Below are 20,976 nucleotides of genomic sequence, written 5' to 3'. Positions count from 1 at the left end.
ATTTACAAATAACGACGATGAACAGGCAGCAAAACTATATTTAGACGCACATGGTGCTCTGTTTCATGTTCCAAGTTTCCCTGACTACCTACACAGCGAACCCGAAACCTGAATGGTGCATGTCGGTATTACTACTAATTGTCTGAACAATAGGGTATTATATACTGTCTTCTTCTTCTACCTAGCGTTATCCCGGCCTTTGCCAGGGTCCGCTTTCCTACTTGCTTTCTTCCACTTTGCGCGGTCCTGGGCGTCGTCTCGTGTGAGCCCGTTCACACTCATATCTGCTTTCACGACATCGAGCCATCGCTTTTTTGGTCTGCCTTGGGGTCATAGAAGAGCTTCATAGTGTGACACATAACCTTAATTCCTCGGTAGCTTCTGCAGTCTTGTACACTACCCTTGCCTTTGAAAATTGGACAGATGATGCTTGATCTCCAAGTATCGGGCATCCGTCGGCTGGTTAGTATGAGGTTAAAAAGGTCAGTTAATAGGTCAACACCATGATCGCCCATCGCTTTCCACGCTTCTATCGGCAAGTCGTCGGGGCCCACAGCTTTCCGGTTTTTCATGCCGCGAAGACATCTGCGAACCTCGTATCTGGTGATGGGGCTTATAAGTCCGCAATTAGAAGGCAACTCTGGAGGAGGAGAACCAACTGAGTGTTCGGTGTTCAGTAATTCATGGAAGTACTCCCGGCCACCTCTGTTTCACTTCTACCGCGTCCCACAGCAAGTTGCCAGTCGAATCTTTAACACAGAGACATTTGGCTATGTCTTGTGTGGCTTTGTCTCGAGCTGCAGCTATCTTGAAGATGGTTTTCTGGCCCTCCCTTGTTTCTAGTTTTTCATACAAAGGAGACATCTTACGATGTCTGGCTAAAGGGTATTATATGTATACTGTATTTAAAATAAATTATTTTTCACCGTGCATGAAATAAAGCAACAGAGAGTTATTTTTAAATAAAAGTTCTATTTAATAAATCGCATAGAAATATAAAAAGTTTGTGAGTTGACCATGACGTCACGATGTAATGTTTCATATAAATTCCATATTATATTAGCAAATCGATTTGACAGTTCTAAAAAAGTATCTGATTTGTAGTCAAATCAGTAGGAAAATACCCTATTACAAAATGTGTCAATCAGTGATTATAATTATGTAGGTATTCATCCATCTTTGTATATGTGCGTCGCATTCATGCATATTTTAGATTGAGGTGCGCAGTTTTCGATTTTCATTCGAGAACTGAAATACAGGTGCATAATTGTTTTCCATCGTATTTTCTCGGAATCTTGTATATTCCGACATGTGCAAATTTTCGAAAATTGTAATGACGGAAATACAATACAACTTTTTTATACACATTTATAAATATTGTTGGGTCTCTCAAACGAGGGTATGACGGTATTTCACCGCTAATTCCTCATCAATTCTACTAAAGCTAGGCTTAGCTTCTTTTTTATCTTTTCAAGATGAAATAGGCACAAAAAATACTCTAGTCAGGTAATCCATATATTAGTTTTCTTCCCAGGTTTATGACCTAAGTTTTAGTGAATTTTATTTTTGCGATATAACTGATTTCGCTTTTTTTTATTAGTAACCGAACAAGTTGTTTAAACTTATTATTTGTCTTTTCAGTGTTTTTTTTTTGTAGCGCAGTGAGTGACTTTTTGCAAGTGTCGGTATATTTTCAGAAATTAAAAAAATATTAAGGTAAATATAAATTTACATGTACATTTGCCATGGCCATTTGTAATTCGTTAATTCATGCTTATATATAAGGTTTATACCTACGGTCATTCTAATTAAATTAATAGGGACAGGTATCAAGGTTCAAAACATATCCCATTAATTCCAGTTACTTCCAATCAAAGGTTTTCGTTACATAATAAGCTATTGTAATTCAAATAATGCCGCGCTCTAGTAGGATTTCATGATATGTTTCGCTTAATGTACTGTTTAATTTAATTGGCTTAGAGTATTAATTACACTTCAATCAACTTGTAATCCTCCATATTAGTTCCGTTTTTACCATAAACAAGGAAACCATGCGATCACTTTCTCGGAGACCCCCAAAAACTGTAACGAGTAGACACCCCAGATCTACACTGTACTGGGGTGTTTACTTTATACAAAAAAACTGAAACACCACTACATGAAGGCTATTTAATAATTGCTAGACCAGAAGTTTATTTAGTCCAAGACTATTTAATTGAAACACCGTGGATTTGCTGGTATTTACTTGCTACCCGATCATAGAGTTACCATCGATTGAACACATATCATTGATTACCTACTAAATACATAGTGTAACCACAAATCGTGTTACCAACAGGCGGAACCGGTAGTTAAAGGGCCGTAACGGAGGCCGTATGCAAATATTATGTTTTGATAATGTTGCAAACCGATTTATAATAATACCAGAGGCTAGTAAATAGCCACCATACAGCACCGCGTGCCTCGTCAGCATTTTACTATTTTTGCATTTTAGACTTGTTCGTATAAAAATTGCAATCTTACTGCTGTTTAATTTTATGAAGAGAGATTAACTTTAAATACATAAGACGAAGTTGCAAGTGAGCAATTGAACTGCTGAGTATAAACTCACAGTAATAGAGGTAATCACAGAACCACACGTGACTGCCGAAAAGAGGGTTATTTCTCTTGTTTATTTATTTAATTTTGCTACCGACAAACTGAACTGCCTTGATGTGCCACGACCTGCAGTCTTGTAGCTTAACATGATAATTATCAATTAATGAGGCGCGATGTTATTGATTAGACGTATCGCCGCTACTAGAAAGAACGAGGATATTTAAAAGAAAAGTACAGGTCCAATATAGAATTTCAATATTTAAATAAAAATAAGTCACCGACAATCTCTCTCATCAATCTCATCTGATGATAATTAACCAGGCATGTTTTTTATTAACGCGATAATGCGAGTTATGCTGGTGCAAATAGCCAACCATATTGTGTTGTGTGTGTATTGTGTGTGCTGATTGTATTTACCTATCTGTATTAACTGTAATTTATAAATATTCCCGTTATCTGCCCAAAGGTTTCAGTATATCAGGTTTAAACTAGGTACGAAGCCAAACTCTGTTAACGAGCGTGCATTTTCGGGCCACTAATTAAAACTTGTTATTTTAACTAGCTACCTTAATGTGTAGATATTATAGAGCAACCAGCGGAAGTTTAAGAACGGTAGCCAGGGTTAGACGACGAGCACAATTAAATAGGTACCTACATATAAAATTATCAAGCGAAAGTGGCATAATTTACAGTTGGGCGGGTCAAAACGTTTGTAGGTAGGTATGCCGGAGCTACTTTGGATTTGCTCTTTATGAGAGGAAAAGGCTCATCTATATGACCTATCCGAACATTAGGTAAAGTAGGGGGAATAGTGTTCTATATACGCCAGCCACTGATATGTACCTAAACCACTTGCTGTCTACAACCATATTATCATATTTTTTCTAAAACTAGTGCATAAGGTTATTTGTGGTATTGGTGTTTTCTGGGACCATTCGATTAATTTGTTTTGTGATTTGTGATTACAATCAGTTAAAGAAATAAGAATAATGGTAATAAATATATTTAGAGGTGTTTGTCATGAACTTTTTTACTCGTGAAAATAACAGTTGATATATCTAAGTTAGAATACACATTTCTAACTGTTATTTTACTTAGGTACTTTACATTATGTATGATTTTGGATCACCTTAGAAAACAGGCTTCTTCATAGCTTTTAAATGTATTTGCTCTACTGAGAACATTTAAGAAGTAAGCATTTTTCTTCGAATTTTTACCTTTTAGTGTCGTAACCTAGAGGCCAATCCTGCTATTGAATTATGCTATTACTTTTGGTGTATTTCGCTCGCAACATATACAGGGTGGAAAGGCACGACGATCCTTCCCGGAAGTATTAGGTCGTTTAAGTGATACAGAGACTATTGGTAATGGTAAGAATCGTTAATTGAGTAAAAAATAAAAATTGCAAAAATACTACTTTTTAACTGTGGTGATAACCCTATAGCATGTGCACATGACGGCTAGATTAAGGATCTCCGTCGGGAAAGCCCGGGACTTTACACTTTTTTCCGATCGTTGACAGTATCGCAATGATGTATGAATGACGCATAAATGTCAAATAAATCAAATGCATGCAAAAATATTACAAACAATTTTATTACTTTCTTAGATAATTACTTTTTTCCAATATTTAATACTATCTTCTTTTCACATACGGTGTTCAAATGTACCTCCGTGTATTACAACGCAGCCGCAGCCCGTACCCGAGTATGTCGATGCACATGCGATATAGTGTATGCTCTTCGTCATTTATCCTCCGCAGAAAGCACCAATTAGCCTTTGTCTCATTTCGTCCGCAGTTTCACATTCCGTTTGGTTTGGTACACCATATCTTTTACACAGCCCCACAAATTTAAATAGCCACGAGCATCTAACATTTTTATTTGAAGAATATGACATTCAATAAGTATAGTTCAATGAAAATTTAATTTCAAACATCAGACGTCTTGTCTATTTCCTACCACGCAAGAAGGTTTGTTAGTTTGGTATTGAAGAAGTATTTATTCTTGATTTATTCTTAGTATTTCATTTTTGCAAGTTCATTTGGTGCAACTAACATAACCTACATGTAATTTTTTATTATTTTAAATAGTTTCCAATTATTCGAAAATAATTTTGTGAAACGTGTTAAGAAACTAAAACCTTTTTATCAGTCAAGGAAACCAGAGATATTTATAAGACGATTGCGTACTTTTGAGTGGTTGTCAATGTCACCATTTGAACTGTCGTTGTAAACAATGTTGTGGTTAGTATTATTAATATTAAGGAATAACATAACTATTTCATTCAAGTATTGAACAAGTGGAACCACTAAGAAAGCGAAAATCCTGCAATGATTCTTACCGTGCTGTAAGCAGACCTAAAAATGGTTAGATGGCAACAAATTAGCATAATTTCCTGTCGAATACTGATTGTTTACAAGTAAGTTCATTGACCCTGTCACCTGTTAGGGTTAGAACAAAGTAGTTTTTTGCGTGGATGTTTAAAAGGTCATAATTTAGAAACGGTTGCCCATATTAACATAGTTTCTATGGAGAAAATATAGAGCTTAGGCTAAACTATCTCCCATTTCCGGAAAGGATCGTCGTGCCTTTCCACCCTGTATACGTTCGTAAAACATGAGTCCGCTATATTAAGCAAAGTCAATTTATATTTTATTGGAAAAGAATAAGGTTATAAGAGATCATGCAGCTTTGATTAGCATATCACATTTACCCTTTGAGTGCATTTAATTTATGTGCGCATCTCCATTTTAGGACATAACCATTTAACCAATGACCTACTTACATTTCATTGTTATAAGATTTTACTAATTGCTTAATATTTATGACGATTTATTGTATAATTAACATTAATAGGCAGAATTCAATCATTGACCTACAATGAACAAGTCACGATTAACACGATTTAAGCTTACCTAAAGGACCTCCTAGTAGGTAGGTGAAAAAAATATATACATACACGATTGCACATTGCTTACTTAATAATACTTTTCCAGACACCAAAATATGAGTTTTATTTTAATATTACTGCCTGATGGTGTGGTCCTTGTATGCTCGCAAAATAAATATAAGTATTCAGTTAATAACACCCTTCGACACTGCACAAGCTGATAATTAGCCCCAATTCCATTTACGGGTAAAATGCATCAATCAATGTAATTGGAGTATATATTTATTATATTTTATAATATATTTATATAGGTACCTACTCAACAACTTATTGTAGTTTTACTGGTTATTAAAACGAGTTCAACGGTAAGATACATTGAATTATTAACCTTAAGATACATACAATGGAGTTCATAAGTTTTAACCATTGGTTACGGACACCGGAATACAGTGAGAAAAAATAATTTCCATTATTGCGGCTGTACATGAGACTCGTATTTAATTACACAGTGTTGTAGTAATTTAAACGTTATTTGAGGTGGCATAAAGCTTAATTTCAAACAACAACAATAGTACAGTAGTACTTGAGAAAGCAAGCCGTCGCATTTGTAAAATTTGGCACCTCAATCTGTCAGACGGTCATGTTAAAAGTTAATTGACGTTGAACGTGACATTGGCCTTAAATCTTGTTAGTAGGTACCGATTACGTAAGGTGTGATCATAATGCACGCGATACTGCTTAATAATTTAATTTTATTTTGCTATACTAGCGGTCTGTTTTGTTTCTTACTCGCACATTATCCTTTCGCAGCGCAAATCCAGCTTTAGGCAGGGGTGCGAAACTCCTAACTTCGGTCAAACTCGGCTCCTCTCGGCTCAGCATTGCTCCGAGCAATTATTAGGGTTGGCACCACTTGACTTCCTTTTGCGTGCACGACCACAGATAAGATAATCACTTGATTTTTGACAACCCTAAATAGCCGAAAGGGATAGTGCCATATATTAGAAAGGGACAGCATGATTCGACCCTGAACCGCTGTCAAACTTCGTTTTTGTAGGAAGTTTCCTTTCTGTACGGTAGTACTATTAATTATTCTGTGCTTTAGGCACTATCTCAGTACCTATGGTTGATAAAGGTTGACTCACGCTACACCGGGCCGTGGCCGGACCGGAGCTTCCGGCGGCGTTTCGTTTTCTATGGACGGCACCACGTGATCACCGATCAGCCGTCACAGAAAATGACATGTCGGACGCGTTGGCTCGGGCCCGGCCCGGTCTAGCGTGAGTTATCCTTAAATAGGTATGTCAGTGCATGTTCAAGAGTACTCATATTGTTGAACTTTCAACAAATGTTTATCTATTTTCATCATATTCATGCAATAGTATGTTTAATTTCGTCATCTTATATAAATGACAATGAAAACAACATAGTAAGTAAATATGTAACTTAGAACCGTTCCTTAGGTCGCATAAATTAGAACGCCAAGGTTTCATCTGCTAGAAGTCCAGTTTTGTAAAAATAATCGTCTTTTAGGTACCTATTTATCAACGAATCCACCTTTACAGTCATTACTCTGGAAGTACCTACTAATGATAATGTGTAGAATAGTGCTGACAAAAATGACTAATTCAGGAGGTATTTCGAATTTGGATGCTAATTAGAATTAAAGAACATCCTCTTCTCTTTTTCTTCGTCGTTCCCTCATGACTGAGGATCGTGACCAACAACTATGTCCCTCCATTTAACGCGATCAAGGGCTATGTGGGCTGTCCTCTGCAAGGGACCATATGCTTGTCTAATGGAATTCGACCATCTTGCAGAACATTCTTGCATCTTAAAGAACATTAGTTTACTTAGAAGGAAAATTGGGAATTAATGATTATGTGTTTACTGTAACAAAGGCAAAAGTATCAGGGCCGAACTAGTTGGGCACATTTCCAAGCAATTGAAGTTAATTCAATCTATCGAATTAACTCATGAAATATAGTGTAGTGTTATGAAAAAAGTATTGGTGTTTATGTTTACCATTGACCCTGTGTTCACCTTTTTCCAATGCAGCAACCATATTTGACTATTGAATTGGCAAAGTGCGTTGTGCTACTTATGCTAGAAATATTGATAGGAAATAGAATTATGTATTTTATAACTTTAAAAAGAAAAGCGCATTCATAAAATAAAACACCTTACAAAACTTTACGGGCCTGATTTAGTTAAATTAAGTATATTTATTTAAATATATATTTAATGCTATTTTGATAATCTAATAACGAACGTTATTAGCGCCTAATAATAAAATAATCTATTCGATACACTATCGTCTTCATTTCTTAATACTCCTACTCACATTTTAGAAATCTCTTGATCAAACATTATTAAACTTTAGCCCGAAATTAAAAGAATCCGTTTTGCTTTGAAGATTAACAGGTTTCATTTCAAGTTGGATCAGTTTGGATTAAGTTTGTTAAGGCAATGTCCTTCAAGATATTTTCCTTATTTTCTGATGTTTATGTTTGAACAATGTGACATTATTCGATATTTTTTATAATATTTTAAATTTTATATGCCTTTCTGATCTCTTAAACAGTTGTACATAGGTATGTATATAGGTACTTACTTAGCTGGTAGAAGAAAATGTAGTAGGGACTTTTGTATGTTGGGAACTGTAATACTGTACCATAATAATGTGTTTGTTTACTAAAAAGTACTTATTATTTCTAGTAAATTTAATTTAGTTGTCAGGGTTAGCCTGAAAGAAATCTTTTCTCCCTCTTGAAGTAACTTTGAACGTATTACATAAGCTTTTAGTCAGTTAGTAGTTTATAACAGCGATAGTTTAAGAGGAAATTGGAAAACAACGTAACTTCTATGGCCGGATGTCCATCGACGACATGTTTTATTCCGGGAACTAATAGTTTCAACCACTTTAATAGAATTTTGGCTCTACCAAATTAGAAATATAAAGACCAGCAAGATATTTTAAAATCAGCGATTATTTACGACTTTCATAAGTTTATTTCGTCAATACCTATCCAGCATAAAACAAATAGTGTCTGATCGTGCCCTGACCTTTGTAGTTCAAGGCTAAGCACAGCTTCTCTATAGGTGTATGCCCACCGCCAACAAGGCTACATTTATGCAATTACTTGTTGATTGTTAGATTCTATAACTGATTGTTGAAATATTATTGTTTGCAGATAAGGTGGAGATTCTTAGTACCGATATTACCAGCGCCCTACCTAACAGCAGCGCGGTAAATAGTTATATGTGATGTTATCTATGAAAAGGGACCTTATTGACGATGGCGCTTACGCCATTATTAACGATGCTCCGATATAAATACAATGCCGCGCGACGCTGTGCGGCGTAAGCGCCATCGACAATAAGGTCCCTTTTCATAGATAATGCCCCATATTGTTTCACAATGGGTCAAAGTTGTTGATTAACCACTCGTGCTAATATTGATAGTGGTTCGAAAAGTGGAATCTTGAGCGTTGCTAGGTTTCAAGGCACGGGAGTTAAACAAATTTTGCCACCGAGTGAAACACACAATGTTTTTCCACTTTCACCACACCTGTGGTGTCTGTACACCCCTTTATGTTTACTGTCTCTATGGCAGCTTGTCTATGCCATGAATGGCGTCCGTGTTCATGGAGTTATAGTGTCTCATCAATAAATAAACTCTATTAATTAATTGGTGTTTTAATAATTGAGATATGACATTGGCGACGAGGACTTGGAAGACCTACAGTGCAAAATTAAGCATAACACAACAGAAATATAAGTGATTGATGGTTATACGTAAAATAAGTGATATGATAGCCACCATTTTGTTTTAACAGTGGAGCTACCAAATAAAACGAACGAATGTCGGGAGAAACATCTTCGGAGTCTTCAATATCATCAGATGACTCAATAGTTGTGCAATACGACAAGACTTCGTGGGTCTATAAATTAACGAAAAGTGAATTACACACAACGCTTAACAAGTTAAACATTGTTTTTAATGAAAACTCAACGGTAGATGAACTACGGCAACTATTGGTTGCGTATTGTAAAGACAAACGCAAAACACAGTTAGAAGAAAGATCTCGAAGTGCAGTAAACATGGAAAAAATGACATCAAATTCTAACCTGCAACCTTTTGACGGAAAAAAGTACGAATGCTTTGAGCAGCAACTTGAATGTTACATAACCTTAAACGATATCGCTGATAATAAAAAGGCGCCTTTGTTATTAACAAAATTAACACCGGCAGTGTTTGAGACAGTCAAATGTTTATGTGCTCCCAAGAAACCCATTGATCTACCGTACGAGGAGTTGACAGAAGTATTGAGGAAGAAATATGTGAGTCAAAAATTTGTATCGCTCGAGCGCGCCGCGTTTCGTGGTAGAAACCAACTACCACAGGAAAACATCGAGGATTATGTCACAGAATTAAAGAAACTGGCGAGCAAATGCGATTTCAAGGATTCAGACGACCAAATTACAGAAAAGTTGATTGATGGAGTTCAGTCTAAATTAGTTAAATTTGAACTTCTTAAAAGTGATTCAAGGAAGCTTGAAGACATAATCAAGTTGGCCAGATCAGTGGAGGTAGCTTGGCGGCAAAGTGGAGGCAATGCGCAGGAATCTGACTCCTCAACTATGTTCTTCTATGGCCAATCAAACAGAAACAATACATCAAATAGAAGAGTAAACCGCAGTAACCCGGCACCACCTCACAATTTGAAATGTTTCTGCTGTGGGAATACTAACCATATAAAAAAAGATTGTAGATTATTAAAAAAATTTTGTTCAGAGTGTGGTAAACAGGGCCACATTTATAAGGTATGCCCACAAAATCCCAGGTATAATCGCACATACTTACTTCAAAATGAGGACTCGACCAACTCTACAAAAACAGAAGGAGATAGCGGGAGTGTTGAAGAATCTGTGAAAGACTTATTTAATGAATATGATGTTTATACTGTGAATGTAAGTAAAGTACCTCCTTTATACATGCAATTAGCCATTGAAGGAATTAATCTTGACTTTCAATTGGACACAGGTTCTGAGGTTACGGTGATATCTTTAATTGACAAGAATAAATTGTTTCCATTGAAACCAATTATTAAATGTAAAGCAAAATTTATAAATTTTGACCAAACGGAATCTCAGCCATTGGGCATTTTAGAAAAATTACAGGTTAACTATAAAGGTATAAACAAGGAATTAAATATTTTTGTAGCCCAAGGTAATATACCACGAATAATTGGTCGTGACTGGTTGTTTAATTTTAATCTGTGGCCCCCAAAGTTTGAAAATAATGACATCAACATTAATTATAACTGTACTACTGTTTCAGAGGCAGAATGTTTTGTAAAAGAGAAGTACGCAGAAGTATTCGCAGCAGATTGGGGCAACAGCAATGGTGACTCAATTACATTAAAATTAAAGCAAGGGGCTCAACCTAAGTGCCTTCCAGCTAGAAGAGTGCCCTTCGCTCTGAAGGAAAAGGTAAAACTAGAAATAGAGGTATTAGAAACATTATTTGCTAGATACGGTTATCCGGTACATCTGGTCACGGATAATGGTCCGTCCTTTGCAAGTATAGAGTTTAAGAGATATTGTGAATGTAAACAAATAAAACACACCTTCTCTCCTCCATATCACCCGGCGACCAACGGTGCCGCGGAACGTTTTGTGGAAATATTTAAAAACCATGTGACGAAGATCAAAGAGAGTGGGTATAACATCAAATCTGCAATTAATCTATTTCTTTTTGATTATCGTAATATGCCTCATAGTACTACGGGGGTTACTCCTGCTAAACTACTTTATCAAAGGGAACTCAGGTCTAGGTTTTCATTGCTTAGGCCACAGTCTATTGCTGAAAAGTCATTGGAGATGTTAGAAAAACAAGCAAGGCTGGCATCGGGTAGTAGATTAGTTAAATTTACAGTAGGGGAGAAGGTAATGTTGAGAGATTATAGGAAAGATCATAAACCTTGGATTCAAGGAGTAATTGTAGAAGAATCCATTCCGGACACCACTTACATCATTGATGTTGATGGTGTCATGTGGAAAAGGCATGTAAACCAAATGATTAAGTGTAGTGATAGTTTGTTAGAATAAGTAGGTACCTATCTAAGTTTTGGGTTATGATATTTACTCTGTAGTTTTAAGTACCTAAGTTAACAATTACTTGTGATTTTGTTAATTTTTGAACTGTTTGAGTTCTGGTGGGGAGAGTGTGGTGTCTGTACACCCCTTTATGTTTACTGTCTCTATGGCAGCTTGTCTATGCCATGAATGGCGTCCGTGTTCATGGAGTTATAGTGTCTCATCAATAAATAAACTCTATTAATTAATTGGTGTTTTAATAATTGAGATATGACAACACCAACGCGAGGAAAGTACTTCATCATCATCTCAGCCATAAGACGTCCACTTCTGAACATAGGCCTCCCCCTTTGGAAAGTACTTAGGTACAATATATTATATAATACATTAAAAAAATGTACTTACAAGAAAATATGTTTATTGTATCACATTCTTAATAACGAATATGCGATTTTAATAAACCATATGTTTTAATTATATTTATCCAGTTTACCTTCACTAAAAAGTTAAATCATTCAAATTTTATTTTGTACATATGTTGTTTCCTCCACATTTTATTCATTTACGAAATTTCATTATATTAATTTAAAGTGAGCATTAGTATTAATTAGGTGACGATTTTATATCAACATAAAAAATTCAACATCAGAATTTGCCAACCATATTATAGCGATAAAGAATCACAAAAAACAAAGAATTACCTACGAACGCATTTTAATGAGCTCAGCTTTAGTATACTCGTCTTTCTGACATGTACGGCGCTATTCGGGAAATGAATTAGAGATTTATTAGATACGATATAGTAAAGATATGTGACGTCCCACAGGTAAAGGTACCTTTATATGGCGGTTGGCGCTTACGCTATTATTAACGCCGCTCTAATATTATTGAGGCGCTATGTGACGTAAGCGCCAACCGCCATAAGGTACATTTTTCGGTGGAACGTCACATATCTTCACTATTTCATATCTAGTGAATCTCTAATTCATTTCCCGAATCGCGGCGCTAGCCGCCATAAGGTACCTTTTGCAGTGGAACGTCACATATCTTTAATATTTCATATCTAGTGAGTCTCTAATTCATTTCCCGAATCGAGCCGCCATTCAATGTTTCATTGAAAATAACGAATAAGTACAATAAAATGAAAAAGAGCAAGAGGATAATTTTAATGAGCCCTTTAAATTCTAGATGTAGAAGTTACATTTTCAATTTAAAATTGTTCATTATATGAACATCGGTATTTAATGGCCTATTGTTGATCGTAGTTTTTCGACACTACTTGTGCTAGCAAGGGATATTTAAAAAAAAACCTATAAAAACTTAACTTCGGTTGTACATAGGTAAATGTTGACGAAAAAATTATAATACTGCATAAATAATTACGATTTCGCTTTAATTCATAATTAATGTAGGTAAAGCCTTGATAAATTCGTTACATTTAAAATTAAGATAACATTTTCTTATTTTCTTGCAACAGGCTGGACGGCTGAAGGTCAGGTAGGCTCAGACGGGGTTTTGTTCTTATCAGAGTAAGATAATCTGTCTGAACGTCTATCTGAACGTAACGTCTAAACTGTTGGCCAACAGAAAGACTCGCTCTCGGATTTACTCTTTAAGCACATTAACCAGCTAGATGGAAACTTTGTTGATAACAGCTTACGACATTTTACACAAAAAGTTTAATTAATAATAAAGACATAAATGAAATGATTTTACAAAGAATTTGCACTTAAACTGATTGAATATTTTAATTATTTTAAAGGCTTGGGCTTTGAACTTTACATAATACCTACAAGGTCATTCCATGAGCCATTCTTTTGGGATATTACAAGGAGTCCTTTAAAATTTAAATTCCTAAAACAAATTGGCTGGCATTCTTAAAGGCAAGTCAAGTAAAACTAAGCAAAAGGCTGTAAAGATATTTCACGCTTGCAGATTACACGACACGAGCGTATAAAGCTCTTCTCTAAAGGCGGGTAGTGTTCAATTCAAACAAAATTTACTGAATAATGTTTTAAGCCTATCTTCCACAGTAAAAATGTCATTCAATATGCCCGGTATGACAGAATTCCTAATGTCTAACAAGATTCAGTTTTCACAAAACGATGCGTGCTGGGATTAGCATTAGCTTGGTCTATCTAAATTTAGCTTTTTTTATTGAAACCGGGTGATGAAAATCTATGCTTATTATGAAAATACAGTTGAATACGACTTTATGTCATCAACACACAGTCTAAAATTTCGAGCGCGAAAAATGCGTAGTATATTGATAGTCATTTAAAGGAAAAAGCTATAAACAAAAACTTTATTTTTTGTTTATAGCTTTTTCCTTCGGCGATATTTATAATTTTAGTTACCATTACTTTTATCTCATTCATATATGTTAAATATAAAAAGTGTTGCTTTCAAGAATAAAAAATAATTACGTTACCAACTTATTATTTAGTGAGTACTACCCATTGTCAAAAAATAGTAAATAAACACGAGCATAATTTTTCAAAGAATAAATAAAACATGCACAATTCACTGGACTTCCATTAACTTCCAATTAGAATGTCAAAGCTGCGGTTTGCGAAAACGGATACGTCATGTGTCATGTTCGATCGGTCGACATGTCAATTCAATAGATTTTTCTATACAAGGTTTAAAAAACGAACACTCTTACTTGTGTCGCAATGGTTTGTGAGATACGCGAAATTCAAGAACGCGCCCTAATAAGTGGTAAACTGGGGCATTTGGCAATTTTCAACACGGTACATATATATAAAAAGCCTTGGTGATTATACACCATCAGTCTGGTTCTGGACATATCAGTTGCAACTCCAAAAATGCAATTCTTAGTAAGTTTTAAAAACCTGACTTGTAAAAAAATCGTTTTCAGTTTTTTATTTAATTCAAATCATATAGCTTAATATAAAGGGGCCCACTGCCTGTCAGTTGTTCGGAACTGTCAAAATTATGTTCTAACTGACAGGCCGATACCGTCCAGCAGACTGTTAATCAGTGGGCCCTTTAAACATGAATCTTTCATTAAATCTAGTATTGATTGATTAACCGCAGAAAAAAAATCGACTACTATTTTGTATACATTTACTATAAAGTTTTTGTTATTGTTAATTGAATGATAAACTCCTTAGGTGCTGTTTGCTGTTGTAGCCTGCGCGGCTGCTGGTCCATTGTATGTGGCCGAAGACGTCCACATTACTCTGCCATCTAAGACAACCATCGAAGGTGAAGTGGTTGCTAGCGTTCCAGTTCACAGTGTGCCAGTGGTATCAATCCACCCAACTCATATTTTGCACGCCGAGCCCAAGAAAACTATACAGTAACCAAGAGCAATTTGTCCATAAACCATGGTAGTACACATTTGGTCCACACTGTGCCGTTGGTGCATGCTGCCCCAGTACATATTTTACATGCTGAACCCAAGAAAACAACTGTGACCAAGAGCCAATTATCTGTAAATCACGGTGGCACTCATGTAGTGCATGCACCAGTGGTTCACACGGCTTCGGTTTTAGTGCACGCTGTACCAGTGAAAACTCATGTACATCACGTTCAGCCGGTGCATGTGGTACACTCACCAGTTTTAGGAAGGGTTGGCGACGCTGCTATATCTCATCACAGCTCGACTGTTCACAAGACTGAACCTCTTTCTTTAATTGCTGTGCACCATTGATTTGCGTCTAGATACAATTTGTTTCTAATAAATTTATTTGTTATTAAATCAATTATTCATCTTATTTTATTATTAAATATTTGTTTTATTGCATTACTTGTTGTCACAGCGACAATAACCTATTATCTCAAGAACCGCTGATAGACCCTTCGAAACCCTAAAAAGTTTTTGGAAGTCTAAAAATATTGACACCGGCCTCTAAGTTAGGTATTTTATAGATTACGAATTTCATTGGCTATTTTCTATTAGTCTGTTAAATTATGAAGATACTACAATTGACTATCAGATAGCAAAAAAAAAACAAATAAACAGGCCAATTCGAATGTAGATACACTAATATTAGAATGACCTAACTGATGTCATTCAAATGTCGTGCATTTCGCTCGTACTTGTCCGTAGATATATTTGCATTCGTGAGACGCACGATAAATAAACAAAATGATTCAAATACCTATCTTTATGATGTCAGTGTACGTTCGAATTGGCCTAAAAGTAGGAAAACGCTAATACGTGAAAAAAAATTAGATAATACAGATCCAAGCTAATTAAAACATTATTAATTTTAATATAATGTATGTACTTAATTTAATATATTGAGTGTAATGCATATATGTACTTGTAGCAAAAAGACGTACACCTAGTAATAAAACCAATCTAAAATGTTAACTGAAGCAAACCAATACCTATAATTCAATTCAACGTCTAACAATTGTAAATTTTAATAAAGTCTTTACTACTTAATTGGTTTCGACAAGTGTGAATGAACTTTCAAAGCTAGTTTTAGATAGGTACTTACAAAAGAAGTGATCCTGCCCTTAGGGCGGGGCGTTTCGGTGCACCTAATCAATTTTGTAAACTAGAGAGAAAGTACCATCAGCCTGGAATATAGAGTTTCTCTAAGTATAAAGTTAGTCTCGGCTGTATTTAAATGGGATCGTAAAAAAGCAAACTATTGCTTTTTTAATCAAATCTGTAGTTGCCTTTTTAATATCGGATATGTAGTTGCCCTTTTAATATAATTTTTCGTTTATGTCAGCTTTTTTTAAGTTTGCAACTAGTTTATTTACTCAAACAAACCCAATATTACTAGTATGAATATGTTACAAAAACACATGCGTAGCTATAATATTTTTAATTTTTTTTGGTATTTTTTTTAGTAAAATGGTTAGCTCTTACCAACATGTCTCCCAGACTCCCGTTTAGTTAGTTCTTTTTATTTATATTTCTACAACCTGTGCCGTGGTATTTTTGATAAATCTTTATTAAATCAAAATTATGATAGATGATTTTCGATAAATTTTCTTGAACCGATCTATTAACTTTACGGGAACGTTATAAACGTTGAGCGATATTAAACGTAGTGTTAATTTATCATTAAATGAAGTCATTAATGCTCACCGTAGCAAATATATAGGATATTAAGTTTCACGCACGTCTGCACTGTATTATTTATTACCTACTCGATATGTAACTTCACTTTAGCTTAAAGCTATTATAATTGTATCTACTTAGAGACTATTTACAAATATTGCAGTTAGATTTTGTATTTCGAAAGCGAAATTTGTCTTTAAATTAATCAAGGAAACATTTTTATTTATATCCCATTTTTTTTTAAAGTATCACTGTGGATTATGGAAGTACGTCGGTATGCAGACATATAAGTGCTATATTTAACGTGATATAATTTTTTCCGCCTCTGTAGCAACTACAAGAGAAAATCTTGTTTTTTTTTTAATTGAATAAAATAACGCGGGATTTTTAACATCGAGGGATCCAAAGATATATACCATAGATTAGAGTATTTAGTTATATCACTCTTCTAGAAATATCTTTCTAGTTACAGTTAATTAAAACTTAACATATTTTTCTTTTCGGAATGAAGCCGCAAATGGCAAAACCTTTACTTATATTTAACATGAATTTTCTCAAGTAAGTATATTATTACTTATTTATTGCATTACTGTCAGATACAATGGACTAATTAACAAAGAGCGTGATGATTTGTGAAGCTTATTATGTCTCGGATTTGATTACATCTAACAAGAATTACTCAAAATTAATAAGCCAGAGTTATTCGACATTTCATTCAAGTTTCATAAATCATGTCACCTAAATCTAGGCAATGAACATCGTTTGTTTTCTTATTTATTGGTTTATTAATTGCAACAAATTAGTTTATAATATACAAGTTCTTATAAAATTATATCATTAAAAAGATAGTAAAAAAGCAGCCAATACTATCGGTAATAACAATTGAAAAATTGAACTATTACTCAATTGAACATGACTTAACAAAATGGAAAACAAAAGCTTAACCTCCAATCAAATGCAATCCTTTGAAGGAACAAACTTATATTTGCTGATGAAATCATCGCTCTCATTTAACAGCAAACTAATCATTACCAGGTGGGATTCAAAGTTCTGCTTTTCGCCACCTTTTTATATAAATTGGTAATGTAGTCTATTGTAAACAAACCATAACCAAGTTACATCAGAGAAATTGTTCTGAACTTGGCATCAACCTACATGGATATGGCCGAAATGTCTGCTTGTTTATGTATTTATTCAATGTTTTAAGAATAGCTTGGGGCTATTTGTACAAGACCGGGTAAATAGTAATAGCATATGGATGCGGCAACTTTTGAGATTGAAGATTCTCGTTTTAGTTACTGGAACTTTATTTATTTATTTTGAAATTGTGTACCTACTCTCTAACATTTTCGTTTATCGTGCAAACAAGGGCTCGATGTTATTTCGATAATTGTTTCAGTATTTTTACTATAGGTACCTACATCTCAGATTTACTAAATGCTAAAAGGGCCAGATTTTAATATAGATATGGCTTCATTATTTCATGGCTTCGGTTTCGAAAACCACCATTTCGTGTATAAATAGTTTCACAAACCTGGTCAAAACAAACTTCCCAAAAAATATTGATAGCGTATATTTTATGTGTAAGTACAATATACTTGAAATAAAATCCTTATTGGCGTCAAGTAAGATATTTTTTTCTACAGCACTGCTCGGCAACATAAGGTCTTATGAATGATTTATCTTGACGAATGACCTCTCCAAAAGCTCGTAGCTCTTTAATTTATTCAATGCTCAAGTACGCATTGCAGTCATTGTCAGTTTCGGCCAGTATAAATACCTCGGTGCTCTACCTGATTGTTAGACAACTCCCAAAGTTCGAGTAGTAAACTACTTACGACTAAAAAAAACAATATGCAGAAACTCGTAAGTTTCCAATATATAAAATGATTGAGAGATTCGTTTATAATAAAAATTGTAAATATGTCGATAGTGTAGCCAGTGCTAAAATATTATTATTTTATGAGAAATTAAAAGTTTTTTTTTTGTAGAGCCAATTCAAATAAGAAGAACATAAAACACCGGCTAATTTTAGTTTTGGGTCTCTAATCAATCAATCAAATTAATCAAAATATGTAGGTACAGCTTGTATGGGAATTTTAGTAAAACATTTTATTTAAATTTTAATGAAAATGTAAATAATGTGTATCTTTACTTTATATAATTGTGGATACAAAGTATGCCAAACTATAAATCGTTTTCAAATCATTGCGGTCAACAAAAGTCAATTATCTCATAATTATATTAAATATTATAATTTGTCTCTTTCAGATCGTTTTCACCGCCTTCCTGGCCTGCGCTGCCGCCGCTCCCGGGCTCCTAGTCGCCCACGAGGCTCCCGTTGTCCACTCCGTGCACGCCATCCCCGTGGTGGGCTCCAAGACCACCATCACCAAGAGCAGCCAGGTCGTCAACCACGGCAGCCCCGTCGTGCACGCCGTGCACACCCCGGTCGTGCATGCTGCGCCCGTTGTGTCCGTACACTCTGCTCCCATCGTCCACGCCGCCCCCGTGGTGCACGCCGCCCCCGTCGTCCATGCCGTCCACGCCGCTCCTGTCGTGCACGCCGCTCCCCTGGTCTTGAAGACCGCTCCATCCGCCATCACTCACAGCAGCTCAGTTGTTCACCACGGACATGTCGTCAAGTCAGTCCCCCTGATCGCTGTCCATCATTAATCGGATATTTAGAATAAAATAATAAATTACTTATTTATCATTGGATTTTATTTTATTTTATCCTTATTTCTTTATTAGGTCACTACTTTTTTCAAATCAAAACGAAATATTTTAAAACACAATTACTCAAATGATACAGTCTGTTTAGATTGCGCAAAGTTCGTTATTGTGAATTAGATTTCTCCATTTTATGTCTGACCGTAATGCACACAAATATTCCATAACAAACAAATATTTAGTAACATACTACTATTTCAGTTATATTTATGTAGGTACCGATATACGTCGCGTCACGATTAATTAGTTCATTAATGAAAGAAAATCCCCTATCTATATTGGATGCTATTTAATAAGGTTGTATAATCTGATATGATGTATTATCACTTATCATGTGCAGGCCGCATATTTCATCGTAAATCTGTAGTCTGTAATGAGTTATAGTGTAACTTTGTGTATTACTTATTTCGAGACGTTTTAGACGCGGCCATAAGTATTATCCATCAAAATAAAAGTCGAATTATGTGTAAAGCAACAAATAAACATATATTTTTCTTAAATATGTAAATAAAAATACCTGTGTAAGTCCATTTATTAAATCACTTAAGTATAAGCAAGTACCTACTACGTTTTCATCCGCTAGAGTAATCTTCCGGCAAGCATCATCATTATGACCTCATCAATACTTCCTCTTTTGAAATTGAACTCATGTCATGAACTTATTACTGCAGCCTTGAATAATTGGTTAAAAGGAATTTCCTACTTCTATATTTTTTATACCACCGACGCATACAACCCGCCCAATGGTAATTAGTTTCTATGGCCTGTGAACGCTTACAAATCCTGGGGTCACATGGTTGATAAAAGTCACTCTTTAACCTTTTCGACGCCAAAACAAATGTGAAAGCACTCACTCATACGCCAAGCCGTTTTCTGCAAGACACCGAATGATAGGTCTAGGGATGTTACTTGTAACTATCGATACTTAAATATTATTGAAGAACTTAGTGTAAAATGGACCTACGCATGCTGTGTTCATATTATATTCCTTTTAAGTAATTTCTTTCAGTTAAACATTATGACATTTGAGTTTGTACAAAAGGGACATGTGTTTTTTTTTAAATAATGATAAAGTGCAAAATGTTTTTACATGGCAAAGTCTTTATGGCATTGACATAAAGAGGAATACATTTTCTATAGGTATAAATAAGTTTGACACATTAGGACGGTGAAGTGCATTCCGAAGTCTGAAAAACGAATTCCGGATTTTGCTTTCCCTTTCACTCATACGAAGTATTATTTATGAGGGAAGAGGACGGCACGATCCGAAGTTCGTTTTTCGGACTTCGGAGTACGGCCTCTTAATTTGTGCTTTGCGAAAAAAATATTCTTATTCTTCCTCGCGTTACCCCGGCATTTTGCCACGGGTCATGGGAGCCTGGGTTCCGCTTGACAACTAGTCCCATGATTTGTCGTAGGCACTAGTTTTTACGAAAGCGACTGCCATCTGACCTTCCAACCCAGAGGGGAAACTAGGCCTTATTAGGATTAGTCCGGTTTCCTCACGATGTTTTCCTTCACCGAAAAGCAACTGGTAAATATCAAATGATAATTCGTACATAAATTCCAAAAAACTCATTGTGGTACGAGCCGGGGTTTGA

At 35.2% G+C, this 20,976-nt stretch overlaps 2 protein-coding genes and 1 long non-coding RNA gene across 3 annotated transcripts in view; 1 reads left to right on the top strand and 2 right to left on the bottom strand.

The window, feature by feature from the left end:
- The window catches only part of LOC134805504 (uncharacterized), a 407,355-nt gene that overhangs the window by 234,699 nt on the left and 151,680 nt on the right, over positions 1–20,976 (bottom strand). The window lies entirely within an intron of this gene.
- LOC134805110 (neuropeptide SIFamide receptor-like) overlaps positions 1–20,976 on the bottom strand; it is a 132,570-nt gene that overhangs the window by 3,176 nt on the left and 108,418 nt on the right. The window lies entirely within an intron of this gene.
- LOC134805422 (A-kinase anchor protein 14-like) lies at positions 18,306–19,353 on the top strand. Its single transcript, XM_063778732.1, has 2 exons — positions 18,306–18,508; positions 18,914–19,353. Exons 1-2 carry the CDS (start codon positions 18,497–18,499, stop codon positions 19,316–19,318), a joined length of 417 nt encoding a protein of 138 aa, XP_063634802.1. The 5' UTR covers positions 18,306–18,496; the 3' UTR covers positions 19,319–19,353.

Source organism: Cydia splendana, chromosome 2 (assembly GCF_910591565.1).
Source record: "Cydia splendana chromosome 2, ilCydSple1.2, whole genome shotgun sequence".
NCBI classification, from domain to species: Eukaryota; Metazoa; Arthropoda; class Insecta; order Lepidoptera; family Tortricidae; genus Cydia; species Cydia splendana.
This window is presented reverse-complemented; position numbering and strand designations above follow the sequence as displayed.